The sequence below is a fragment of the Aphelocoma coerulescens genome, chromosome 4 (assembly GCF_041296385.1).
Source record: "Aphelocoma coerulescens isolate FSJ_1873_10779 chromosome 4, UR_Acoe_1.0, whole genome shotgun sequence".
Lineage (NCBI taxonomy): Eukaryota > Metazoa > Chordata > Aves > Passeriformes > Corvidae > Aphelocoma > Aphelocoma coerulescens.
In genome coordinates, this window is record NC_091017.1 from 15,556,425 (window position 1) to 15,583,945 (window position 27,521).

The 27,521-nt window shown below is 42.3% G+C and overlaps 1 protein-coding gene across 2 annotated transcripts in view; it reads left to right on the forward strand.

Annotated features, from left to right (window-relative positions):
- The first annotated feature begins 3,095 nt into the window (after positions 1 to 3,095).
- The window catches only part of CDS1 (CDP-diacylglycerol synthase 1), a 29,653-nt gene continuing 5,227 nt past the window's right edge, over positions 3,096 to 27,521 (forward strand). The window contains exons 1-11 of one of the 2 annotated variants that reach the window (XM_069012805.1): positions 3,096 to 3,425; positions 11,528 to 11,655; positions 14,671 to 14,767; positions 17,963 to 18,060; positions 18,359 to 18,498; positions 19,984 to 20,042; positions 22,353 to 22,435; positions 23,910 to 23,997; positions 25,058 to 25,126; positions 26,065 to 26,217; positions 26,818 to 26,937. In XM_069012805.1, coding sequence (XP_068868906.1) covers positions 3,342 to 3,425; positions 11,528 to 11,655; positions 14,671 to 14,767; positions 17,963 to 18,060; positions 18,359 to 18,498; positions 19,984 to 20,042; positions 22,353 to 22,435; positions 23,910 to 23,997; positions 25,058 to 25,126; positions 26,065 to 26,217; positions 26,818 to 26,937 — 1,119 coding nt within the window. In that variant the 5' untranslated portion in view covers positions 3,096 to 3,341. Of the gene's footprint in view, positions 3,426 to 11,527; positions 11,656 to 11,963; positions 12,059 to 14,670; positions 14,768 to 17,962; positions 18,061 to 18,358; positions 18,499 to 19,983; positions 20,043 to 22,352; positions 22,436 to 23,909; positions 23,998 to 25,057; positions 25,127 to 26,064; positions 26,218 to 26,817; positions 26,938 to 27,521 lie in introns of those variants that run through there. The other variant, XM_069012806.1, reaches the window with a different exon arrangement.

Below are 27,521 nucleotides of genomic sequence, written 5' to 3' on the forward strand. Positions count from 1 at the left end.
CCTCCTTTTGTACGTAGGTCGAGACACAGAGCAGAGGCAGCTCCAGGCTCAGCCGGCAGCAGGCGAGGCAGGTCTGCCTGCTGTGACTAAGCGGAGCGCAGGGCAGGGGGCAGCACAGCCGGGGCAGGTGATGTGTCCTAACTTTGGGCAGCTGGGGGAAGTGCAGGGATTGCTTGCTAGAGACTTCCCTGTGCTGCAGATAATGTTGGGTAGGTAGATGAGGTTTGCGTTGTTTACTGGCAGCTTTGAGCCACTAAATTCATGTGGGAATACAAGGCAAGACAGAGCAGCAGAAACCTCTGAGGTCTCCACACATCAAGATACAGAAATCCATCCAGAAGAGGTGATAATATCTGAACATCAGGAGAGTCGTCGGCTGACGTGCTAATCCCTCTGTCCTGGGAGCACATAGAAGTTTCTGCCACACATTGTGAAACCATGCACAGTCACAGCATTTGGAGAAGTGATGTTACATTCCAGCCAGTGTAGTTACTTGCCCCACAGGAACCTGAGTAACAGGGTGTTGACTTGGAAAATTCCCATCTGACCAGTCTAACCAGGTACTGGGCTCCCATGGCTGCAAGGTGCTGCAGCTGAGAAGCAGGACAACTGCACTCCCACGATCTGCTTCATCCCTAAGCCCCCTGCTCCACAGCTCTTCTGGGAGCCCCTTGCCTCTTTCCTCTGAAATGCATTGCTGTGATACATCTGGTTTTGCTGTCCCTCCTCACATTTCTGAGCACTCCATGGGTGAAAAGGCGCGTTACAGGAGCAGGAACACCTGGCTGGGAGAGAGGAGTGAAGCTCGGGCTGGATTCCTGCCTGACCCCGCCTGGGCCTAGTCCTTGTTTTTAATTTTCTCTCTCCCAGTGGCCCTGCCCAGAGGGTTGTTCACTCCCTCACCCCACTGTCACCAGTTGCTCATTGCTTGCTGTCTTTATTACTCCCAAAATGCACTGACTCATCTTCTTGAACGTGCCTTGCTTCTGCTCATTAATATGCATCGAGTACTTCACCTTTTCCTTCTTTGACATTATTGCTACTTTATTCCAACACGCCATTTGCTAAACAAATATTTTTTTCCTCTCAACTTTTCTAGATGACTTCTTTTCCCCTTCACTGTTTAGGTTAAGGATGGACCACAGATGTAGAAGGAATGGAGGTTCCTCCTTTTCTCCTGGATGGGATATAAAAATATGCCTAATGATCTTTATGCAGGTATTGAAGCATGATCTCTGTCTCATCAACCACAGAAGGGTTTTTTTCTGTGGCAAAAGAAATCTAGTCATTCTCAGCCCTATGTTCTTCAGGCCAGGTGTACCAGGAAAGACTGTAATAAGGCATGTACTTTTTCAGCTAGACCCAGCTGCTCCACGGTGGAAAGTTGGTGTCCACCCCAATCCAGGCTACTGACCCATGTGTGGGACCTGCATGCTGGGGGAAACAGCCTGGATGTCTGCTCCACATGCTGCAGCAACCACGGGTGGCAAAGCTGTGGAGACCAGAGAAACCACTTCTTATTCTCTCTGTACAGAGAAAATAAATGTTTATGCTTTCCCCCAGACAGCTCTTCCCATGTGCAGGGCCAACAGATTAAATGCACATCCTGCACTTGAAGTAAGGGAAACTGGTTTCTTCTGACAGCTTTGCTTGAGGGACACCCACACGGGAAAACTCAATAGGAGAAACATACTGAAAGAAGAGAGAGTGAAAAGAACACCTCATTATTCATTGGGGTCCCCTCTGCTCACCCTGTGTGGTTTAGGTTTCCCACCCTCTCTTTTTCTGAGTAGAGCTGAATTTTTCCAACTCAATTTACCCCATCATACCTCACTTATGGAGAAATACATTAAAATTATACTTAGCAAGAGTGAATTGTTAGAGAGTTCAGGTCATATGGCCAAATCACTGACCTGCAGTGGGCCGCTGCTGTCACCTTTGTCCACAATGTCAAAAACTTCTGTGGCCTGTCTGGCCTGGTGTTGGGTCTCTGCTTTGCCTTGCGCTGCAGCAGCCCTTCTCTTAGCACACCAGGTTTTGCTGGTTTTTTGGGGATGTTGCAGACATGCTACCTCCTGACACTGTCAGCAGTGCACGGGTAAAATCTTTCACAGAAATGGTTGATCTTCTGTCCACACTTGCTAGCAGCAAGACTGAAGTTGTTTTACTAATGTCATAATCCATGTCCACCCACAGCATCAGTTCTTGAACCATGGCGTTTACATTAAAAACATGCCAAGCATACCTTTGGAGGGACATAATAATAGTCTTGTTTATATAATAAAACTAAAACAAACTAAATAAAACCAATCAAGCTTGGTGAAGCCAGTCACCATATGGATAATGTAAATGACAGCAGGAGTGGCTCAACACTGCCTTGCAAGAGGTGCTGGCACTGTGTTTGCAGGCACAGTAAGCCACTGTGTGGACGTCGAAGTGACATTTAGACCGGGTGTCTTTATGGGAACGCTCTTGGGCAGCCAACTGCTGCCATGGCCAGGCTGAGAATAGCCAAGAAAATATGGCGGAGTGGCACCGTAACAGGGCGCTGCAGAAACTCGGGACGTGTAGCCGGCCTTGCAGAGCGTTTTTCTCGACTGCGAGCTCCTAGGCAGGTGTGTTTCGTTCCTGCGCAGGCTGGTGGCACCAAGCTCGGTAGGGAGCGTGGCATGGTGGGGCAGCGACGAGCCAAGCACCGCACCTGCCTTTATAAATGTGCATAGAGCAAGCGGGCATGAGGATCCCAGAAGGAAACAAAGCACTCAACAGATACCCAGCGATGCCCGCGCGGGCTGCAGCACGGGCGCCCGCGGGCGCTGACACGGACCTGACACCGGAGCTGCCCGGATGCCTGTCCCAGTCTCCCTGGGGATTCCACCAGCGGGCTGCAGGCACGCAGCGTGCCGCGGCTATTCTGGCACCCAGGAGAGAACAACCTGGAGCTCCACGCCTCGGACTGACGGGGTACAGCGGGCCGGGAGCCCCGCGGGCCCGGCCGGTCACTGCCCGCCCCCCGGGGGCGGTGCCGGCGGCGGGGGAGGAGCGCCGGCCGCACCTGGGCGACACCGCCCGTCCGCTCCGCCCCAGCCGCGGCCGCGGGGACGCGGGCGCTTCTCCGCTCCCGGGGCGCGGGGTCCGGCCGCGCCCCCGAGCCGCGGCGGCGTCCGCAGCCGGAGCGCCGCCTCCCCGGTGGTGGGGACAGCACCGGGCTCCGAGGGGAGGAGGAGGAAGGAGAGGCGGTGGGCGGGCTCCGCGGCGCGGCCTCCGCGCCCTCCCCGTCCCGATCGCGGCCCCGCTTGCGCCCGCTCCCCGCCGGGTGGGCGCTGCGCTCCCGCGGCGCGATGTCGGCACGGCGGCGGCGGAGGGCGGCTGCCGAGCAGGAGGAAGAGGAGGAGGAGGAGGCGGGGGAGGCGGGTAGCGACAAGGTGAGGACGCGCGGGGGCGGCGGCGGCTTTTGGGGCAAGGGAGCAGCGCTGCCTCCTCCTTCGGGCCCGGAGCGCGCCGCGCGTGGGGCTCCGCACTGTGCCCCGGCATCAGCGACCCTCCCGGGCTGTAACGCGGCCGCTCTCTCGGGTGGCGGGAGTGGGGAGAAGGCCAGGTGCCAAGTTAGGGGTTTCACGCGTGTGGGCCCATGCGTGCTTTACCCCACTGCCATTCCCCCGTGGCGAGACCGAAATGGGAGCGGCCGGGCTCTCTCCGGGCCGGCAGCGAAAGCTCAGCGCCGTAGCTGTGTGTCGTAGCTCACCTCTTGACGAGGGAGCTGATGGCGTGCTGTAACCCCAGCCGGCTGCTGAGCACCACCCCGCCGCTCCCTCACACCCCTCACTCTCCCCCGCCGGGTGGGATGGGGAGGAGAGTCAGGAAAAAAAGTAAAACGCGTTGGTTGAGATAAGAACAGCTTAATAATTGAAATAAAATAGTAATATTAATAAAAAGGGAGATGACAAAAAGGCATATAAAACCCAAGGAAGTTCAAGTGATGCAAAATACAATTGCTTCACCACCACCACCTGCCCAACAACGAGCAGCAGTCAGGCTTTGTCAGCTTACACCCCCCAGCAGAGCCTTTGGCCAGTTCAGATCAGCTACTCTGGCCATGCTCCTTTCTGGCTTCTTTTGCACTTCCTCGCTGGCAGAGCACGGGAAACAGAAAAGTCCTTGACTTGGGCTAAGCACTGCTCAGCAAAGCCAACACATCGGTGTGCTATCAACATTATTCTCCTGCTAAATCCAAAACACAGCACTGTAGCAGCTACTAGGAAGAAAATTAACTCTATCCCTGATGAAACTGGGAGACCAGACCAGGCAAAGAGCACGCTTCAGTGTGGTTGGGCCAGTCCAGTAGCATGAAAACTAACTCGGAACAGTGATCTGCTCCGTTTAAAGGCTGTGTCAGCAATTCCGCAGCAACTCTTTCTGCTTTATGGCCTGTTAAGTGATAGGCATTCACCTCTGGCCTGGAAAGGACTTACAGTATGACATTTCTGCTAAGGCAAGAGGTTTTCAACATACTAAGTCTATGCATCAGGTTCATTACAGTGGCAAAACAGCCACAGTGCTGTTCTTTTGTTTGCTGTGGCATTAAGGCTTATCTCTACAAAAGCTAAGCACATCACCACATCACAGTTGCTAATTGTCTGAATAAAATGAAAGAGAATGTCCCATTTGGGTAACTGGAATTAAAGTTTTTTAAAAAAGCTTTCTGATTGCTAAATTGAGGTAGCAATATGTGTGTGTTTACTCGAATCAGTAACTGCTTAAACTTGCGTGGATGTCGATGTTGCAGAGTGTGTAGTCTGCCTTAGGCATTGTGGCAAGGAACTGGAAAGTGAAACTCAATACATTTTGTTCCATGCTTTGGTTGCTTTAACTCAAAGCCAATGAACTTGCAAATTTGTAGTGCTGTGCTGCATTGAGGGCTGTGATCACATAAGGTAGTGTTTAGACTATAGGACTATAGCTGTGCAGAGTATTTCTCTGTAGATGAGAATTAACTTTTAAACATAGTTTCTCATCACCGTGTGGTCCAAAAGCTGTTTTTCTGTGGAGATACTCTGGTTTGCTTTATTTTGCAGAGGAAGTTTATTTCTGAGGTATGCAGTGAGCTGCCTTCAAAGAATTGTCATCATTCAAAGCCTCTGCTTCCCAGACCTCCAAGGGTGCCCCTAAAACTTGCTAATATTACTCTTGGTTTACCTGTGTGATTTTTCAGAGAGGAAAATGCTGTTCTTACCTGTAGGCCTCCTGTGGTTTTACTCTAGCTGCTCCACAGCCTAGTGTTTGATCCCATTTTGGATGGTGTTGGGCAGACAGGAGGCTGGTGCTGTGTATGCAGCCAGGATGCTGGTTACAGGAGATGGATTTCAGTGTGCATACATTTGTGTTCACTTGAACAACAGATAAGGAAAGCCTATTCCACTGCACCAGATACTTTCTCACAGATTATTTGTAGGATCCTCTGTGTTCCCACTTGAGTTGTTCAACCTATCTGCAGTGTGCCCAGCACCAGTGACCCTGTCACTGGTGGCTCACAAGTGACAGTAAGGATAATTTTACGTATTAAACTGCCTTTAGTGCCATTGGTAACTGTAGAGGTAGACCGGTATTTTGTACTGAGGTTTCAATCAGTAGGTCACAGTTTGGGACTCTGTTTTGAATATGAGCACACAGGTAATGTCTGCTGTAGGTGATTTGATGAGCAGCATCTGGTCATCAAGATTCACAGGTGTCACATTATACAGCTTCCTAGATGGTTATCACTCTGCTCTATCTCTTGCCTGGCCTTTACAGCAAGTGGATACTTGTATTGTCCTCTGGCTATTTAGAGATGACCTATTTGGTGTGGTAGTCCTGTATTTGGTCTCAAAACTGGTTCTTTGGTTGATAACTACTCAGGATAGCCAGATTAAGTGGGTTTGCACTGCTTTCTACTATGCAGCTCAGAAACATCACCCTCTTCCTCACTTGTAATGAAGGAGAAAACTTGTTTCTTTGGATGGTATGTGCTTCATTCTGCTTCTGCTCTTGTTCGCCCAAACCAAGCCTTCCAGATATACGAAGGCAACATGAACCTTTTTTTTTTCCCCAAGAAGCCCTCTGTGTTTGTTGAAAAACTCCAGAAACACTAAATATGTCTGAAGGTTTTTCTGTATTCTACTTTGAGCCCTGTTTTCAGTGTGCTATCTGGTACTTTTCATGTTACACTTACTGTGTCCATAGATGCTCATTTCCTACTGAATTTAAGTGAAGCTGTTGGGTTTTTTTTTCCTCGTTTGTATGCCTTTTTATCACTAATTGGAAACAACTGGTAGCTATTTCTACACTGATATAATTTCAAAGGAAAGTAAAATTCCTTGGTTTTGTATGAAGGAATATGATATACCCTTTGTGAAGCTTCTTGAAGTTCCTAAGCTCTGCAAGTCTTTGTGTTTCCAATTGTTCACTTGCTTGTTGAGCTGGTGACATTTTGCAAAATTGCTGTGAATATGCCTTTGCCCTACAGGGCCCTGCAATTTCACATGTTTTTTTTTTTTTTTTTCTTTGTGTCATCCTGTAGCATCCAGGAGTGATTTTTTGGTTGTCACTTTCTTGCTTCCTGCTGCTTGCCCTGGGTGCTCTTTTCCTAAGAATGTCTGGTCAGAGTGCCATTGTAAATACTCTGTGATCATTGGGAGAAAGAGGAATGACTTGGCATTCAGATACTTAATATGTATAAATCAATTAAAGATTTACAGGCTGATCTGCATGTGTTCATGCCTCTTAAATTTTCAATTGTTTGCATTCTTTACTAAAAAGCAAGAGACAGTGCTTTCAAATGCTTCCAAAAAATTAGTGTATCCTGAAAGTAATCACAGAGTTGTTCCTCTTCGTACTGTACAGAGTTGCCAGAGTAGGACAGGGGGGAGTAAGTGTGATCATATTGCATTGCTGGCTGTTAGTTATTTGTAACTACAACAGGCTTGGAATCACTGAATCCTGTTTCTCTTGCTGTATTGAAAAAGCTGTTTCTGTTCCATGGGACAGCCCTTCCAGGGAATCAATTGCCAGATAAGTTGCTCAGACCTGTGAAGCTTAGTTTGGCACTTGGATCTTTGATGTCCAAAACCTCACAAACCTGCTGGGAGATAAATGAAATTCCAAATTGCAGTATAGCCTATGGTGGATCTGTCTGTCTGTCATGGATCACTTAGTTACTTCACTGGGCTTACTTCTCCTGGAGTACCCCGAAAAGGGATCAGTTTAATTTTCACAGAGAAGTCTGACCTCTATCCTTTCTGCAACAAGCATGGTAATAATAATAAGGGAAGACTATCTCCAAACCCCATTTTCTTGGAAATGGTGGTGAATTAGTACTAATGCAGAGAGCAAAGGGTCTGTAGGTTCCAGTTTTTGATTCTGTATGTACAGGTCTCTTGCCTGTGTTTCTGCATGTGTCAGGCTTTAATAGTTTGGAAAAAAAAGGTTTCATCATTCAGGATCTTTTGATACTTTGATATCTTGGCTTCAGAGGACGGTATCAAGGTGCACCTAATTAAATGCTCTACAATGTGTTCTAACTGAACTGTTGACTTCACTATGGAACTTGTGAGAGAGACTGCAGAAAGATCAAAGATGGAGGAGAAAACTTACTTTGAGTATCACTTAGACTTATAAAATGACAATAACGAAATTCTTTTGCTTGTTAACTTTTTCACATAAATTGTTGGACAGTGTCTTCATTTTCTCAGTTGCTCTTCATGGAGATACTACATTCTAAAGAAGAACATATTTGCTGTCTACTCAGGAGTTCCTTATGGTGTCCTGGAAAAATGCCGTACAAGAGGAACATTGCAAGTGGCTTTGTAACCAGAATAATTCTGGTGCGTGGTTCACTTGGCATGTATTAATTGTAGTGGAGGGTGTGTGGTACAAAACAGCAATTCAGAAGTGTGTGGCCTTTTAGATGATGAAAGATGGAGATATCTATTTTTTCCTCCATGACATATGGCTGTATTCTATGAGCTGTTGCAAAATAGCCAGCGAGCAGAAAACCACATGGAAGCTTAATTTATGGCAAGATGTCACATGTTCTGAATTCTTGGTATGGAGGTTCAGGCTCTTGAGTTTCCCCCTTTGTATGGCCAAGTATTTGTGGTCTTGTACAGAAGATTTAGCATAGGGGTGAAAGTCTTGTCTTTTGAGAATACCAAACTTAAACTGTCTACCCGTTACAGACACTTTGGGTGGGAATGAAGCAGGCAGGAGTGGCACACTTTCTGTACATAAAAGATTCTGTCACCTGCGGTTTGAAAACTCTAGGAAAAAAGTCCAAACACCTTGGATAAAACACTTATTTTGAAGTTGGGTTTGAAAGGTTCCCTAGGCACTTAGGAGAGTACAACCTGTGCTGGTTTCAATTAACCTTTGAAAACCTGGTAAATACCTGCTCACATTATGAAACCCATGGCATTCCCCATGGACCTTCACAGGTCCGTGATGTTACTGTGTACTAAGCTTGGCCAGATCTCAAATCTGAAGAGCAGGAGAAGGAAGGACTGCTTGGGTTTGTGCTGAATTCCAAAACTGCTTCTACAAGGTCAAGCTGCAGTAACAAGGCTCTTGATTTTTTTTTTTTTTGAGTGCTTTTATAGTGATTAACTTAGTGTTTCCTTCTGTAATGATTATTGTTATTTGTGGCTATAAACTGGAATGTTTGTAATCAATCATGTAAAATAATTTAGAAAATGATTAGCAAGAAAGTCTTGTCCCCCAGTGATGGGGTTCTAAGCACTTAATGATGCAGAAGACAATTAACTAGCTTTTAGTGAGCAATGTCCTCTTTCACTCCTGACTTTACAAATTAAATGCCTTATTCAGGAAATTGTTGTGGCTGTGATAGCGGTTAACTGGAAAATAAAGCATTCATGGTAATTTTTGAGGTATGTTACACAGGGAAGTTGAAGATAGTTGATAGTTGAGTGTTGATTCCCACTGGTTATTGTGGCAGTTTAAGGTGAAAAAAATGCACCAGGTTCTATGCAACTTGCAGGTTGCACCAGCCAAACTCCCACGAGCTACTGAAAATCACATCAGATAAACACAGATGCCTTCTTCTGAAAAAAGATGTGCTCTTGTGAATTCAGATGTTAGAAGTAGCAAATTTAAAATATTGCTTATAATGAGGTGCTTATAAGCGATAGTGTTGTGTTAAAGATCAGAAGGACAAAACTGAGTATGATTTTTTTTTTTTTTAATTGTTTAAACACAATTGTTTTCTGCAATATCAAAATGGAATTTAAAAGTTTGGGGATATTCTTAGTTCTGCGTGCTCAAAAGAGAGAGCATCGCCGCCATCTGCAAGCAGGGATTAATATTAAAGACGCTAAGTCATGGTCTTAGGGCCAGGATTACTGCCCGTCATCTGTGCAGTGAGTAGTGTCTCCTAGGGCTGTACAGACAGCTTGCTGCACTCCAGAGCAGGTCACAGGAGTTGGAATATAGCTTTGAGAGAGAGCTGTGATCCCCCCAGTTGCATCTATAGTTAATTTCCTAGGCTATGGTACAACACTGGGAGAAACACTTCTGAATAGCAGGGTTGCAAGCGTGGTAATTTTCTATTTATTTATGTGTTTTTTCAGGTGTTCTACAGATTTTCTGAAGTCTGGACCATAGCTTATTTGCTCTTTTTACTTGTATTAGTTATAGGCAAAGTCTGCCTCATAATTATTCAGCTGTGGGGTTTCAAGGACTGGGGAAGCATTGATGACCTTTTTGAAAGAAGTAAATGGTGTAAAATCGAGAATTTCATCTTGGGCATGTGTGTGGTACATCAAGTGAATGAGAAAAACCCAGACCTAACGTAAAAAAAGGGAGGATGTACCCACTTGCCTTGTGCATGTGTATAGTGCCAGCTCACTGTCCCAGGTTCTAAAAGGTTAAAATCGCTTTCTAAGAGGAAAGGATGGTGTTTTCCCTCGGATCGGTGCCACTAGAGAGCCTGGGGAGGGTCCGAGGTTGGAGGCTGCCTGCAGCACCCTGGTCAGCTCCTGACCCCTGGCCCCTCCACAGCCACCTCTGTCCAACCCCGAGGTGTGGGCTTGGCCCTTGGCTTTGGGCGACCAGCTTTGGAAAACCTTATCTTCTGCCTTGTGTTGTTTGCAGAGGCCAGGCACTGGGACAGAGGATACACCCAAGTGCTGCTGCAGGGAAAAGGCCGTGGATTATAAACAGAGTAACCACCCTGGGCTTGGGTGGGATGGCTGGGGGTGTAGGCACCTAAATTCTGTGGTGTCTTGTAGTGGGGCAAAAGAGAGGATATACCTCTGCTGGCTTAGAAAATGTGACAAAAATCCTCGGAACAAGGGGAGAAAATAATATTGTTAAGGAAAAGTAGGAGAGGAAAGCAGAAGTTTCTAATTGATGGAAATAGATAGAGGAGAAAGAACTGAGATGAGGAAGCTGGAAAGGGAGAGAGATGGAGAAATAGCATATAGCAGTGGAGAAGAAAGTTTTAAAGCACAGTTACTTAACAGTCCCCAGAATTGTTAAGAACTGATGAACTTGAGGCAGCAGGGCAGGCTGGAAGCTGTTTGAGATTCTAAGAAGGTGAGGCGAGTCAGAGAGGTCAGGAGGAAGTTCAGGTCTCAAGAGAGTCAGACTCTGAGCTAGAGATTGCTCTCTGCATTACTGCTGTGCCAGGGCTGAGTGCAGCTTTCCAGCTCCCTGGAGCTGTGATGTTTGCAACATACAGAACTAATGAAGTCACCCTTTATGTTGGCTTTAACTGAGGGAAAAAACAGTCCTGACAGCATGCTCTGAGCTTTGGTGACAATTTGTACATTGTCACCAAAATATGTAGTGCCTGTTTTGCATTTGGGTGAGACACACAGTCTGTCTGGATGATGTCTTCCCTATCAGTCCTCAGCAAATACTGAAGAAAGAACCGTAGTGTTGCAGTCATACAGAAAATTATTTTGAATAATACTGTGTCCATGAGACACTTGGTCACTTCACAGCTTGGTTTTGGATTGCTCCTTTCAAGCCTGAGGGTTCAAGCCCCACGATGTATAAAGCTTTGCCAGCAACCTCTTCTCATTGTATAAAGGGACTGTTTTTTCATGCATTACATTTCCCATTTTTTCTTCTTAATGTGACATTAAACCTTCCCCTTATTCCACAGAAGAGTAGTTTGAGATGTAGATGAGGGAATGTGTTAGGGGCTTGGGAATTTCTGGCAAACTCCAGTATTCTATGTCAGCTGTAGCATGTCTGAAAATGTATATCCTTGAAAAAGTGAAGTTTCTTGAGTACAGCAGGTTATGTCACAACATCCAAGTACGGGCCTTTTTATAAACATTTACAGCCATATACTTACCTCCTACATCACCTACAGTTTCACTAGTACACCGTTGTTGTCTTTTAGAAGGTAATGCAGGTATTATCAGTTTCTAAAGTAATGTTTGGCTCTGAATACTGTTTTCTGACACAATAGCTAATAATCTTTCATGTTGTATTGAGTTTTCTGATAGTTTTATTTTTCTTGTGATAGGAAGTGGATTTGGAAGAAAGACTTCGTGAGTTGGACCTTAGAAGTGATTCAGATATTCCTGATGTTCCTCCACCAACAGACAGCACTCCAGAAATCCTCAAGAGGGCTTTGTCAGGCTTGTCTGCCAGGTACAGTGAAACAAAGAGCTCTCAAATTTAACAGCTGGTGGCTAAAATTCATACAGATTATGCTGCAGTTTTAAGTCTTTCAAATTGTACTGCAGTTTTAAATTTCATACGGTAGATGTGAAAATTTCAAGGATAAATTGTTGCTGGATATTATTGATTTATTTATGCTTTGATAGTCCCTTCAGTGGAATATTTTTTGCATACACCTGTAAATTACCCATTACGTGCTTTTCTAAGTAAACATAGTTTACATAACCATTTACTGAGTCTGAACATTGCAATAACATGGGCTAAAAATTTAATTTCAGAATGATTATTTCTGGAGGTTGTAATGAATTGATTTCCTACCTCCAAGATTGAGAGGGGAGTGGTTTATGAGTGGAAAGATGTGTAAATTCTCAAGGTGAGGTTTGCTATATTTTTGACGTTTCCACTTCTAAATAATTTGCTGTACAGTTAAATACACCATAGCTGATATGGCCATATTTTTTAAAGCATTGTTTATTTTTTTTTCCTGATATTTCTTTTAAAACTTAGATTTCTACCTCCAGCCTCCCAGGAGCTTGATGGCCAGCAAATGTGGAGGATGTGTATGTGTATAGATAGACAGATAATTGTGTGGACCTGCATAGGCATGAAGGCTGTCAGATAAAGTTCTTTGTATAATTTTTTATGCAGTCCCTTTACAACACTTGATCAGTCAAACCCTTTTGGGGTGAGCAAGTTGCATTACGTTTTTTTCACTAATGCAATAAAAGAGCATTTAGGTGATAGGTACCAAAAAACTATCTACTAAAGTGAATGAGTGTCATATATGCCTTATGCTCAATGTAACAAACCAAGCAATATACTGATGCCCTGTGCAATACAACGTGTGTTTCACATGCAACTTAGGTCTCACAAAGTCAAAAAAGGATCTCTAATCTGAACTATAATTAAAACCTTCCAAATCCTTGTAAAAGAACCGGTCTCCAGGAGATATCTTCAATAGCAGTGTGAAATGAGTGTTTTGCCTTGCTCATTTTGTAATCTGTTGTCCATTTCTGTTACAAGCAGATGTAATGTTTCAGGTTTTAAAAAGCCTGTTTCTAAACTGCACCAGCTGTGAGCAGAATATGATATTCTCTATTGCCATCACACTGTAAGGAGTGTCTAGTTTCAGAGTTCTCTCATTGGGTTAAATGTGGAAGTCTTAGGTCTCCAAATCAGACATGCCAAAGGGCATGGTGATACCTCAAAGCCTGCAACTAAGAGGTGCAGGTGAAACCTTTCCTGTTTCACATGCTTTAAATTCTTTATTGGAGTGTTTGCACAAAGGTGTACAAAGGGTGCTTTGAGTGAAAAATTAAATTCTTGGTGCTTTATGAATGCTAGAGTTGAAATTACCTGCCAGTTCAGTGGCCAGCAGTCCCAGCAGAGCTGTTGTCATCATGTGCAACATGAGTGGGTTGCACTCTCAGAAATATGGATACACTTTGTATTTGACCTCTGAAAGAAATAGTATCTATAACTTTCTAGCAGAGAGTTAGGATACAATAAATTTGGCAGGTGGCTTCCTAAATTCTGGAGCTTCTTGTCCTACTGAAGCTGTCTTTCCAGTGCTGTGCTTGCCAACACCCCCAAGATACCGTGTGGTATTTTAACATTACTCATAAAGGAAGCTGAGTTCTTCTGAAGGAGGCTTGCTCGCTATGGACTTGCCACTAGGGCCAAGCTGCTCTGTGTGTACCCACATCACAGAGGAGCATAAAACATGTTGTGATAAAGCCTCTTCTGCCTCTGTTCTGATACTTAAGGCAAATCCAATTAGTGGCTGTAGCTGCCATTAACCTGTCAATGAGTCAAACCCTTGAAAATCAAATTACTACAGTTGAAATTTACATTAGAACTGGAGTCTGATTCAAAACTAACACTGAATCAGGTGTCTCCTGAATCATGTGTATCTCCTGATGCAGCAGTGAAACACAAGACTGATGGAAAGCAAAACATTAGAGAGAATGTCGAGGTTTATAGTAGGGGGCTTTGTGTTTAGCAGTGACTTGTGATTAGTTGCTTCAGTGGACATTGAGAGGAAACGGCCTCAAATTGTGCCAAAGGACGTTTAGGTTGGATGTTACGAAAATTTAATTTAGGAAAAAGGTTTGGAATTAAACCTCTGGAGAGGTTTAACTTAGGAAAAAGGTCAAGCATTGGAACAAGCTGCCTGGGGAACTGGTGCAGTCACCATCCCCAGAGGTATTTAAAAGATGTGTAGATGTGGCAGTCAGGGCCATGATTTAGTGGTGGACTTGGCAGTGCTGGGTTAATGGTTGGACTCGATGATCTTAGATCAACTTAAATGATTCTATGATTCCGTGGTAACAGAAATTTTTATTCCATTTTCCTGAGGTAGCCAATAGCAGCTGCAAAGGTCTACAAGGACAAAAGAGTACAGCTAGTTTGACCCACCAATCCGCATTGTCACATATTCTCCTGTCCTGATTCCAGTGCTCACAAGAGCACAGGACTGCTTTCAATAGATAACCCTCTACTGGGCAAAGAGCTGCTTTACTGCTGTAGAGAATTGGTGATCACTTGTTTGGAGGTTTTGTTGTGTGGCCATAACTCCTCAAAGAATCATTTGCTTTTTACCTGGCAGCCTTTCTTTCATCTGCCAGCTTTTTCATGGCTGGGCCCCCATCAGTCTTGCAGCTTATGTGATGCTTTTGAGGGTCGTGGTGTATCTTCACAGCAGCTTCAATGTGGGGGTTGTACCAATTCATTGCAAATGACACTTGGCAGGGTTGAGGCAGCACAGGGGAAGAAGAAAGGTGTTTAACTTCCATTTTATTTTACTATGCATCCTGTTTAGTTGGACAGTTGCTTGAGTCTGTGTTTCTTGCTATGCATTTGATTAAACATAAAAAATTCTGCTATTCCCACTGTTTCTAATATGGTTTAGTCTCCAGCTAGCAGAGGAAGTGGAATTTATTTTCATTTATAACTGCTTGCTTTTTATTTTTTTTTTTTTAATAGATGGAAAAATTGGTGGATTCGTGGAATTCTCTCCCTAGCTATGATTTCTGGGTTTTTTCTGATTATATATCTGGGATCATTTATGCTGATGCTTCTGGTAAGTTTATTTAAACACGTTCTTCTGTGCAAGAGTTACTTGATCTCTTCATTCATCATGCCAAGCTGAAAGGAAACTGCACAGACAATTCAGAGCAATTGTCTTTTATTTCTGTAAATGTAAATACTTTTGAAAAACACTTGAGAGATTCACAACTGGACCTTGTAGATTAAGGACTTCTTATATACTGTAATTACTTTTTTTTTTTTTTTTAGGAGTTAAAGTAACCCCAAGAAGTTGAATCACTGTTGCCTTACTTAACTACTATCATCCATTTCATTGGCTAGTTTGTATGACCTACTGTTGCACACTGAGGTTTGTTTTAAAAAGCAAACAAACAGAAATCAGACTAAAACCAACCCAAGAAAAACTCCAGACAGCAAAAATCTAAAATAAAAAACTAAGAGACAGGTGCAATTTTGACGCTAAGGAAAGCAGGCAGCCCTGGTCTGTCTGCAACGGGCACTGAAAGGCTTTCCTCAGACATGCTCCTTTAATTCCATATTTCTCTATGGGGCTTCGTTGTGGCCTTGCATTTATCTGTAGGTTGGAGCTAGATCCCTTTCTAAGGTACAGACAAAGCACATTTTGAGGTCATGAAGTGAAATACTGATGAGGAAAACTATAGTTATAATATTCTTCATACATGCTGCATAGCGGGTCAGCCTTTACTGCTTCTTTGCATCATTTGAATTGCTGGTATTTTTATGGAATGGTGGTTTAACTATCTTTCCCAGTCATGGCAAGGAACAGGCAGGAATGTAGCCTTTAATGGGCTGAAATTGGTCCTTCTAGGTAACTGTTTCAATTTTTGACTCTTAAGTTTGTTTAACTGTCAAAATGTGAATTTACTTCCTTCTTGGCCTCCTGTGAAGCAATTTTTGGATTGATATTCCTCGAAATATTTAGGTTGGGAAAGACTTTTAAAATCATTGGGTTGAACTGTTAACCCAGCATTGCCAAGTCCACCATTAAACCATGTCCTCCAGTCCCACATCTACTCGTCCTTTAAATATCTGCAGGGATGGTGGCTCAACCACTGCCCTGGACAGCATCTTCCAAAGCTTGACAGCCCTTTTGGTGAAGAAATTTTTCTTAATATCCAATCTAAACCTCCCCTCCCATCTAAATTGAGGTCATTTTCTTTCACTTGTTACTTAGGAGAAGAGACCAACCCGTGTCCCTGTCTCCCAGCTCAACAACTGGTCTTACCATTAAAGACTGAGGCAAAGAAAGCATTAAGTACCTCAGCCTTCTCCTCATTCTTTCTCACTGTGTTTCCCCCTGCATCCAGTGAAGGACAGAGCTTCTCCTTAGCCCTTCTTTTGCCTCTGATGTATTTATAGTGGTGGTTTTTATTGTCTTTTATGGCAATAGCCAGATTAAGTTCTCATTGGGCTTTGGCCCTTCTCTTCCTGCATAACCTCACAACATCCTTGTAGTCATTCTGAGTCACCTGCCTCTTCTTCTGAAGGTCATAAAACCTAGTGTCTTGAGAGACTGGAATGCTGTTTCACCAGCATTATAGTTTGCATTGCAGTTTCTACAGCTGATTTAGTCTGGTTTATATTTCCTGCTTTCAGATGAATGACATAACAAACTACTAATTCATTGTCTTATTCATGAAGGATTTTCTTTTTTGTGTGTGAAGAAACAACAAAAAAAAGCCCTTTTAAAGTGCAGGTTGCTGTAAAGAGATTTTTTTTTTCCCCCGCAATCCTTCCTTTAGTAGTCTCTTACATTTGAGAATGATGATTATGAACAAAAAGGAACTCATCAATTTGCAGGGTGATTTTGTGTATCCATGGTATACAGTTGGATTGCAATCATGGGCAAAGCTGTTAAGACATGAACCAAAAAGTAATTAGTTAGTATAGAATTGTAATAGAGTTCTTCTTTTGTGCCATAAAGCAAAAAGTCTGTCTTCTGATATGATGAGCTGTTAATGAAATTGATATTTGAGACTATGTAAAAAGGAGAATGGAGGGAAAAAATGGTCTTGTTCATGAATTATTTCATTTCGCTGGAATAAAATAGCTTATATTTAAATAACAGTTGTGATGATAAAACTGAATCTCAATACTGGGACTGAAAATGCCCAGAGGCTTATAGGAAGAGTAATCCAATGAGGTTTGGAGGACAAGACCTGAGACTGCCCTAAAGAGTTGGAAAGTATGTTCTAAATTTGCTGGCTGCTCAGGTAACAGGCTTCCATGGCTTGGACCCTGGTGCCCTTTCCCACTGCAGGGTGCAATCCTGCAATGTTGCTCTTCCTTGTAGCATTTAACTTTTATAAGGTAGGCCAAGCAGAAGAAAGAGCACAAGGTAGGGGAGCTTCAAAATTAACTTGTTGGGGTGGTCTAAGACTGTTTAATCTGTGTTCACACATTGAACAAGATGAAATGTATGGATGAGTGCAGGTGGTAAGAGGATGCCGCAAAGCCTTGCGTGCTGACGCGCACCAGGAGCGTGGGCAGGTTCTTGCTCCTGCATGGGATTACCCATGGCCTGGGTTTGGCAATTCCATATGTCTGGGTGGGGTGATCTGCTTGGAGACTGAGATTGGACAGAAGTGGCAGAGTCCTCTGAAGCCCAAAGGCATGACAGGACATACTGCCAGGCTCGGGCCAGCAATGCAGGGAAGCAGTGAGGTCAGCAAAACAAAATGAAGGCCTGGGAGGGTGCGGCATTCAGACCTGGGTTAGACGAGCTTTGCCTCTAATCAGAAATGCTAATTGCCCTTAATGAGATGCTTGCAAGTGGAAGACCTGGGTGTCTAAGCTGTGTTGCACAGCTAGTTTTTTGCATTGGGCCTGGAAAATATTTCTTGAATTAAATGTAAAGATAAAACTTAGCCAAAAGAAATAGGAGAGCTTTCTTTACAGGAAGCACTTCTGACCTGCTGCTGTTAAACTGTTTTAATGCAGAAAGGTCAGGAGCTTTCCCTTGTTTCATGAGTATATTTTTGAAGCCAGCCCAATGTGTTGTTTTTTTTTTCTTTATGTACAGTGGTTTGGAGATTTTTTTAAGTTTTAATCAGAGTTTAGTTTTCCTTGGATTTGCTTTGAAGCTGTTTTCTGAGTGGAATTTGACTTCAGAATAATATCTCCCCTTAATGCAGGCTGCAGTGCTCCTTACTGCCTGTAAGAAACAACTGCAGCATATTTACAAAGTTTTTTATTTCTCTTATTTTAGGTCTTAAGCATCCAAGTGAAGTGTTACCATGAAATCATTACTATTGGTTACAGAGTCTACCACTCGTATGAGTTACCATGGTTTAGATCCCTCAGCTGGTGAGTAGCAAGCCAGAACATCAAGAAGCTGGGATGTGAAACTTAAATCATCTTCTTCCTCTCCTGTTGTGGTGTAATGACAGCTTTGTGGGTCATGTGCAGACATAAAACTTCGCACCTGTCTCAAATACAGAATTCTGTGGTTGTGTTCCACCTGTGAACTTGGACAAGTCAGTTGGCCTTTCATTACTTGGTTTTTTTCCTTGTTATAAATAAATCCTTGTTTGTTTTGTTTTTAAGACTTGCATTTAGTATATATTGTCTTATTAAAATAACTGTTAGCTGTTGCATATTGCAGGTACTTCTTGCTGTGTGTGAACTACTTCTTTTATGGAGAGACTGTAGCTGATTACTTCGCTACATTTGTGCAAAGAAGAGAACAGCTGCAATTCCTCATTCGTTACCACAGGTTTATATCTTTTGCACTCTATTTAACAGGTAAGTGCAGGAAGTCACAAAAATGGAAGAACTTTGTGCTGCATTTGCTTATTTAATTAAAAAAAATATATAATTGCTCCTCATCTTTATGCACTTTCAGTTTCTTTTTCCTCTTAATGCTTGAGGAAATGAGGTGTTTGCAGTTACATTTTTCCCATGAAAAGATGAGTACAAGTTTTGCATTCACTGAGAAGAAGAAAACAGCCTAAACAAGTAGATGATCTTGAGACAGTTGAGATAATAGTGCTCAAAAGAGGTTGGCAAGCATTAATTTTGATTGCTGAAGACCTGGTGCTATTTTGGCAGGCTGTAGTAATGACTTCTATGTGTAATTGCTGTGCTGGATTGATTCTTTATTGTGCAAGTGTTCTCCCAGGGCTCCAGTAATAGGATTTACTAATATATTTTTAAACTGATTAGTCAAAGTGCCTGAGTCTTAATTTTGTCTGCAAGATATTCAGATACTTGCCTCATGGGTAGATTTCCTCCCTGTCCAAAGAAAAAAATTTTAAAAGCTTCTTCTCTAGGAAGAAGAAACACAAGCTGGCTCTCTTGTGGGGTATTGCTTTGTGAACATGTAAATATGTTTTTTCAGCAATGCAGTTTAGCATAAAAGTAAATCAGCTGAATACTCAGATTGGCTTAAGGGACAGGGGTCTGCTATGCTACAAATACTTGTAAAATGTACTGAGAAACCTGATCTTTGTAATGAACTGTCAGTTTGTCTATTGTTGGGGTTTATTTCTTAAACCAAAGAAAAATTCTGCTCAGTGCTTAGATTGCAAACTTGAAACCAGCTTTGCAGAACTTGACCTTTTTCAGTGGCTTTGGCTTGAGGAAACTAACTTAAATAATGCCTTGTGACCTGGTGAGGGGAGAGATGAGACAAGCCAGGCATGAGCAAAAGGAGGAGGCAGAGCATAGCAGAGCCCCTTGACATTGGGATTATGGGGTCACTTAGGGGCTATCACGAGAATTCAGCGTCTTTTGAGGGCCTCTGACCTCCACTGGCTCAGGAAGTTGCCCTGGGAGAGAAGGCGCTGTATTAATCCCCCCGAAAGTTCTTTTTGATCAGCTGAATTCTCCAACACCTGTGCTTCCCACTTGCATTGCATGCAGCCATATGCCTGCCTGGGGGAAAGGGGCAAGCTGGTCTTTCCCTTTCATTTATTTCTGTTAGTAATTCAAGACCAGTTTGTTCACCTGGCTTTTGAGTGGTTTTTAAAAGTGATGATCTCCTTTACTAAAAATAGATGTCCACAATGGGACCCTGTATGTGAGATGGATGTTCTTTACTGATGTTAGCTAAACCTGTGTTAACTAAATCATAATCTTGTATGAGAATAATTCTATATGTACACTTAGCTGCATATAAGTCAATGCTTCTGGCAGCAAAGGGATTAAATGGAAGAGAATTACTGGTATATCACAGTTCAGTGTCATTGAATATAAGATGGTACAAACTGCACTTGCTTTGTTTTACAGGATTCTGCATGTTTGTTTTGAGTTTAGTGAAGAAACATTATCGTCTGCAGTTTTACATGGTGTGTATTACCCACTTTGCTGTGGCCATTCACATTATGAATGTCACTAGAAACAGTCATGTCCATATGTTCATAAAATAGTCCAGAAGAGGGGTGTGAAAAATGTGCTTAAATTGAGAGTAACATGAAATCAAGTCGTGTTGGACTGTATCTGTTCACCTTGCAGATTATTATTATTATTATTCTATCCAAGATGTGGCCTTTCAGTCAGTACAAGGTGTCCTTGGTGAGGCCTTGCACACGTCCAACATGATATGTTTCCCTTAGTGATAGGCTGATATGAAAGAGCTTGCTGGAGGAGGGGGATGCATCTCCCCGCCAGGTCTGAAGCTGAACAGTTCAGCATTGTGTGGAAAGTGGTTCTTGTGACTCAAGTGTTGTTTTCTAGAGGCCCCACTGAAGTACCATGAAGGGAACTTGATCTTAACCCCTGTGTGGAATATTTATTCTGTGACACTTCACAGCTGTTCTGGTCTTCTGCTCTGCAGTGTCTCAATAGATCATTGATGTATTAAAAGAAGCAGCATTCTCATCTCTCGATTTGTCCCCCTAATAATCAGCATAGTAGCTAAGCAACAGCACAAACCTTTTTCTTATGTGTATCTTATACATTGAAAACTAATTTTGTAACATTACAGGTTCAAACCAAAGCAAACAAAACACCCAAAACAGACCCAAACACCCCACTGACAGTGCCCCACCTCCCACTCCTATATAGGAATGATCAGAAATCACAGTGAAACAGCAATGCAGTACAGCTCCTGTCTTGAGAGAACTTGAGCAATCAGGGCATTGCACAACTTTAAAGATTTCCTAAAGCTCTGGGAATGCAGTTAACCCCTCTGTTTCTCCACTACTTTAGGTAACACTTTACCATTGAGGATCCCCAATTCTAGACTAGGACTTAAATGAGCCTTGTATAAGCATGTAAAAAAAGTCTTTGACTCAAAACAATGCACCCTGTTTGTAGGAGAACTTGCCTGTCAGTGAGATGCAGCTTTTCTAGAGGGATAGTCTTTTATCTTCTAATCTGTAAAAACACCTCCTCATCTTCAGGTTGGCACAATGTAAATGTATTAACTTGCCATGTTCTTTTTTCCTTTTTCCTATTCTGGAAAGAAGGTGAAAATGTGTAGTGTCAGTCACGTGACTTGGTGTCTGCCCAGAAAACATTAAAATGTGACTACCCAGGAATTGCAACAAAACAGAGGGAAACCATATATCTACTGTGTGGCAACACACTTAGGAAGAAAAGGACAGTCCATCCCATCCCTGGCAGTGTCCAAAGCCAGGCTGGATGGGGCCCTGATCAATCTGGTATAGTGGAAGTTGTCCCTGCCAGTGGTGAGGGGGTTGGAACTATGTGATCTTTAAGGTCCTTTCCAACCAAACTGTTCTGTGATTCTAATAGAGTAGGCATTTGGTTTTAGGGGGTGTTCCAATGTCACTATACAAATACTAAAAATTTTGCTGCAGAGCTGCTTTAATTAACCAGCAATTAATATTTTCAGAAATAGTAATTTCCTGTATCCCTCCCCCCCTCAGCCTTCTCGAGTTGTCTGAGTCTGGCTGCAGTAGCAAAACACATGTGGTAAGAGAATTAAAGAAGTAGGACATTTTGGGTGTTAAATGGCCCAGAAATTTAGAGTGCCTAAATTTGGTGTATCATGAGAAAACTACCAGTTCTTGATTTAAAGGTGTTTGGAAAATAAAATCTACTGCAGAATCTTTACTGGTAACCTGTTTGGAAACCACTTTGTTGTACACTGGCTCTACAGATTAAACATCAAGTACATACAGTAGTACTGAACTAAATGGTTGTTTAAATGCCCTTAAAAACAAACACTTTAATTTTGCTAATCCTCAAAATTTTCATGTTTCATAAGAGTATTCTGTTATGAGAGAGATCCACATCTGTGTAACATGACTCTTTCATGAGTAGTTCATTGCCATTTTATTGTTACAGTTCTAACATGTCTGTTGTATGCATATACAGAATATCACATTGCTTAAACTTCTTTGCTGCTTTCATGCTGGAGGTGTATGTCTTACTAAATCAGGTGTTAAACTGTTAAAAAATCCTGGGTGGAGGTAAGTGATGGAGAAACCTGCTGAAGTTTCAGAACTTGCTTCAGAAAGCCAGCTCACCTGTGATATACTGTATGCACACATCTCTTGCATTATCACTAGAACTGATCTTCCCAGGGAGCTCCTCAGCAGCTCCTGTAGCAGCAGCTCCTGTAGCCAGGATTTATGGAGGTGTATGGGTCGGTGTTTTCACTAACTGTTGTGTTGTTGCATTGTTAACAGTTCGCATGGACTCATGTCACTTTGCTGATCACTGTAACTCAATCTCATCTTGTCATCCAAAATCTCTTTGAAGGCATGATCTGGTAAGGGGACAGTAACAAACTGATTTGTACCTCTGTTGCATTGAAAGGTTGGTTCTTTTGCATAAATCTAGCTAGGGAATAATAGTGGGAATAGTTAAAGCAGTACAAATTAAAGGAGTGTTAATGTCTAGTTGGAAGGGGAATTGGAGGAATTGGGAGTGATGAGGTAAAGCATATAGGAGAGGAAGCAGAAACCTCTATCTAGATTGACAGACATGAGTTTGACAGTTTTGAACAACCACTTCATTTACTTGTAAGGAATAGAATTGATTGCATGCTAGGTCAAATAGTTTCCACAGCATTTTGCTGAATGGATGAATATCCAGCAATTCTTTTGCAATTACTTGGGAGCTTTGGGTTGCTCAGAGCTATAGAAGGTGGACCATTTAATTTGAAATCCCCAATCTGGCCACATTCCCTGCAACCTTCCCTGTTCAAATAAATTCAGAGTGCTTAAAATATTTTAAGAGTTTTAATCTTGATTATTGTTGGGCAATCTCTGTGCCCCATTTCCAGTGATACATTAAATTTTGGCAGTGCAGTTAAACTTGATTACTTAAAGCCTCTCCTCAGAGAGTGGGTGTGTTTTCCTACCCCACACTTCTTCAGGGACAGGGTAAATTTCAAGTCAGGAAAGAAGGAAGAAGCACATGGAAGATGGTTTGTGTTCTTCCAAGGACATAGTGCTGTATGTTCTCCTCTTCCTGATATATGTACATCTGGGGAGATGATTGCGGACAAGGATACTTAGAAAGAAAGCCCAAAGCCTTTGACAAAGTTTCTGTATACAAATTCTTTTTGTAGTGATTATATCATGTGTCAAAAACTGAACCTAGTTGCTTTGCTAGCCTACTATTTCTTATTGCCACTCTTGCTAGACAATTTGGCAGATGATCAAAAAATCTGACTTTTAGCTTATTAATACATCTGTACTTTGAAAAGGAGAAAAAAAAAAAAGAGAGCTTAATAGGCTGCTTGAATAACAACTTCAGATGGGGTCTGCATGCAAAGAACACTTAAAAAGCTGCTCCAAACTGACAAGAGGGGGAAAAAAATAAAAGGAAAACTCCTTTTTTAGATTTAGCTGTCATTTAAACTTTTCAAGTAATTTGCTTGTTTTGATACTACCAAAAACATTAACATGTTTATATCTGTTAATTTCTTCTTACCTGTGGTACCAGTCTTTAAGCCTTATAGGAAAAAGCCAGCCTGTTCATATTTTAAGCTCATGCACCAAAATAACACCTTAACTTGAACTAACATGAATCTGTAATGATCTTGTTTGGCTGAAGACTAAAACCAGTGTAGCTAAATGTGGTGCTCATGGGGGAATGAGGTGAACACATTATGAAACATAATTCCTTCCAAATACTGCAGAAAAATTTCCCAGAAAGAAATTCTGCTCTTTCAATTTTTGTCCTGTGTTTAGGTTCAGGCAGTTTTTCTCTGTGAAACTTTTAATGTCTTTCTCTAGGTTTCTGGTTCCAATTTCAAGTGTTATCTGCAATGACATTACTGCTTATATTTTTGGATTCTTCTTTGGCAGAACTCCATTAATTAAGGTAGGTGCTTAGGCACTTCCTTCAGTAACAAGCTTTTATAATTTATAGCAATTTTGTTACTTGTTCAAAAACATGTTAATGGAAAAAAATACTTTACCCTGTACTGCATGATTCACATCTTTGCTAAAAAAGCTCAAGCTGACTATCCTGTTCCTGAAAACTTGTATATGGGAAACTGGGATTAATGTGAATGTGATACTGGCATTACAGGATAATACAGTTTGAGCCTATTGCATCATCATTTATAATTGCATTCTTTTGGGATTTCAGGTGCAGGTTTAGCTGCATGTTTACTGCACAGAAACTTTAATTTGAAATAAGCCACTGGGTCATGTATACCTGCTCCTCATTCAGTCTTGTTGACTGAGAAGGTCTCAAGCTTTTATCTTCCTATTCTGGTAAAATATGCAAGACCCCACACAAAGCTATGAATTATTTCATGATGTTGCCATGTTAACTTTTGGAGATTTAGTTGGTTCTGATATTAAACTGCCCTTAAATTGAAAATGTGATAGAATTTGGTGAAGAAAACAGCTTGGCACACTGGTCTCTCTAGCTATCTAGTTATGTATTGGTTATCCAGCCTGTCTGCAGGAAGCTGGTGTCTCCTGAGGAGCATTCCCAGCAGTGGTTGTGTCACACCCAGGTTTCTGGCACTATCTAAATGAGCACTTGCTTGCAGAGCTCTGCAACAGAGCTGCAGTGTGCTCATGCAGATTTCCCAGTCTTCTGCTTGAAAGGAGTTCAGCTGCTTAATCTGGGTCAGATCCAGCCAGAGGCCAGCAGTAGGCTCCAATCAGCAGAAGCAGATGGGATGGGAGCTCTCCTTTCCCTCAAACTGCCCAGTGGCACCGACAAAAATGTGGCTTTTTGCTACCTTGCCTGGGACAGGTCCTTCTATTTATCATGTTCAGTAGCTGCAGCTGCTGACATTCAGTATTTCACACAAACCTTTAAAAAACCAAGTAGGAGCTTAATTTGCACAAACAAGATCAAGAAATAGAATAAAAGAGGTGCAGTGATGTAACTGATGGACTAACACTATCTCTTTTGTGCCCAGCTGTCTCCAAAGAAGACCTGGGAAGGGTTCATTGGAGGCTTCTTTTCCACTGTTGTATTTGGATTTATTGTAAGTAACCACAGTACACTCATAGAACCATAGAATGGTTGTGTTTGGAAGGGACCTTAAAGATCATCTCATTACAATCCCCCTGCCATGGACAGGAACACCTCCCACTACCCCAGGTTGCTCAGAGCCCATCTAACCTGGTCTTGAACACTTCCTGGGATGGGAATTTCCTTGTATAGATTCAGTCTTCGTATTTTTACTTGAAATAAAATTACTGATAAATTTGGTTATCTCAAACTGCTGAAAGCCTAAGAGTTAGGGTGGTTTTTGGCTAGAGAATTCTGCCAATTCATAACTAGCTGGAAAGGATAGGCAAGGTTTAACCTCTCCTGAATAGATAATATTGCCCATTTTTTGCCATTGCTGTTACAGTATCTGGAATAATTTTATCTGTTAGTTGCATCCCTATTTTGAAACTGAAGTTTATCAATAGCATTATTTATGCTTTGTGAAGTAGTACTTTCATGTTACATGGTTTATAATGACATTTCTCCTGGAAAGCAATTTATTCTAATGATATGCACAGGTGATAATACCAGCATAAGTAGCTGTTGTGACAAGTAATTTGTCACCAAGGTCAGCAGAACTCCTAAGAGCCAAACTTAGTAGAAGAGATATTCAAGTTTTAATGGACAAGTGAACTGCAAAAAATTGAGTGGATGACATTTTTGGGTTTTATAATGCAGAAACATCCAGTAGATACAATTCTGAGAGATAGGAAAAGGAAAACAATTTGGGAGATCATCACTAAGCTCATTGAACATCTGCCTTGTTGAGGCATCCTCTAGTTTAAACAAGTCAATTTTTCTCCATTCTGTGTCTCTTATTAGAAAGATTTTTATTACTCTGAGTTTGTGGTGATAAAGCCATTCATTAAGCCATGATTTTTGAGTGAAACAACAAATGTCTAATTCAGGAGTTCTTGTTTTGCTTTTCAGTTTTCCTATTTTTTGGCTCAACATCAGTACTTTGTCTGCCCTGTGGAATACAACAGCGAAACCAACAGATTTGTGACAGAATGTGAACCTTCTGAGCTCTTTCAAATGAAGAAGTACTCTGTGCCACCATTGCTTCAGGCTGTGTTGGGATGGGTAAGGAAAGAACCCAGGCTTTGGTTAAAATTGAAATCATGCTTCCCAGCTTAAATGGGTTTCCAAACCATTTTAGAAGGGTATCTGAATGCTGGTAAGGCTGGAAGAGTAAGAGCTGGATCAATGCCATGAGCCTCTCCATAACTCGTATGGGGGACGTGGTCACCCAAGCAGGATGGAAATGCATGGTTGGAGTCACCCGAGGGAACATGCCTGTGTTCTCATGGCCTGTATTCTCCTTGTGCTGGAAATGGATGCCACTTATGCATTTTGCAGACCTGTTTTTTGAAGAAAAACCTTTGAAATATTTTTGTGGGAAGTGGACAAAGGCTTGTTATGGCCCGAATTAGTGGCAAGCTGAAGAAAGCCTGTAGAACTTCATTCTCTTTTCAGCCAGCGTGTAACTGCTGTTAGGATTGGAGTTTTACTGTCTTCATCACATAGCATCCTGTATGTTAGTGCCACTACTTCCACACTGAGTGAAAAAGAACTACCAGCAGTAGTTCCATGAAATGTAATCTCTGACCCTTTAAAATATGTAAGCTTAAAGTGCCTACCATTAAACATTTTTAAACACCGTGTTAATTATTTTTCTTGTAGGAAACAGTGAATATGTACCCATTTCAGATGCACAGCTTTGCACTGTCAACATTTGCCTCATTAATTGGGCCATTTGGAGGATTCTTTGCCAGTGGATTTAAAAGAGCTTTCAAAATCAAGGTGTGTAATGAATCCTGTAAGGTGGTTTTGTTTTGGTTTACTCTTTGGATTAGATAAATTGGTAGGGCAGGGTTTAGGGTTTTTCTAAATCATTCATTGTAGTAGCTGGAGTTTCTACTAAGTTGTGATGATGTTTGAGCTGGTTTTTAGCATCAGAAGCAGGACTTTGTTTTATCAGATGTATGTGTGTGTGTGTTATTCTTCAAACTTGCACAGTCAGCATGTGACATCAGTGCTGGAAATCTAAGAATAATGTGTAGTTTGGTCAATAATTACTCTTCCAAGTCATGTTGCAGAAGTGGTTTAGACAAGCAAAATGTGAGATGATATAGTTGACATGAAAGGCAATCTGTAGATGTCTCAGAAGTGCTGACAGTGGTTTACCCTTCAGATTGTGGCTGACTGGTTTTTACCAGTGGTATTTGTGTCACCAGCAGAGCCAGGTGTGTCAGGCTCACCAATGCATGAGATGTTTGGCTTTGCCAGTACAGTGCTGCCTTGTAACAGCAGTGTGTATTGGCAAATTATGTGATCTGCTACCCTCTGTTTATTGCAAGGTGAGCACTGTCGCTTGTGTCAGTGTT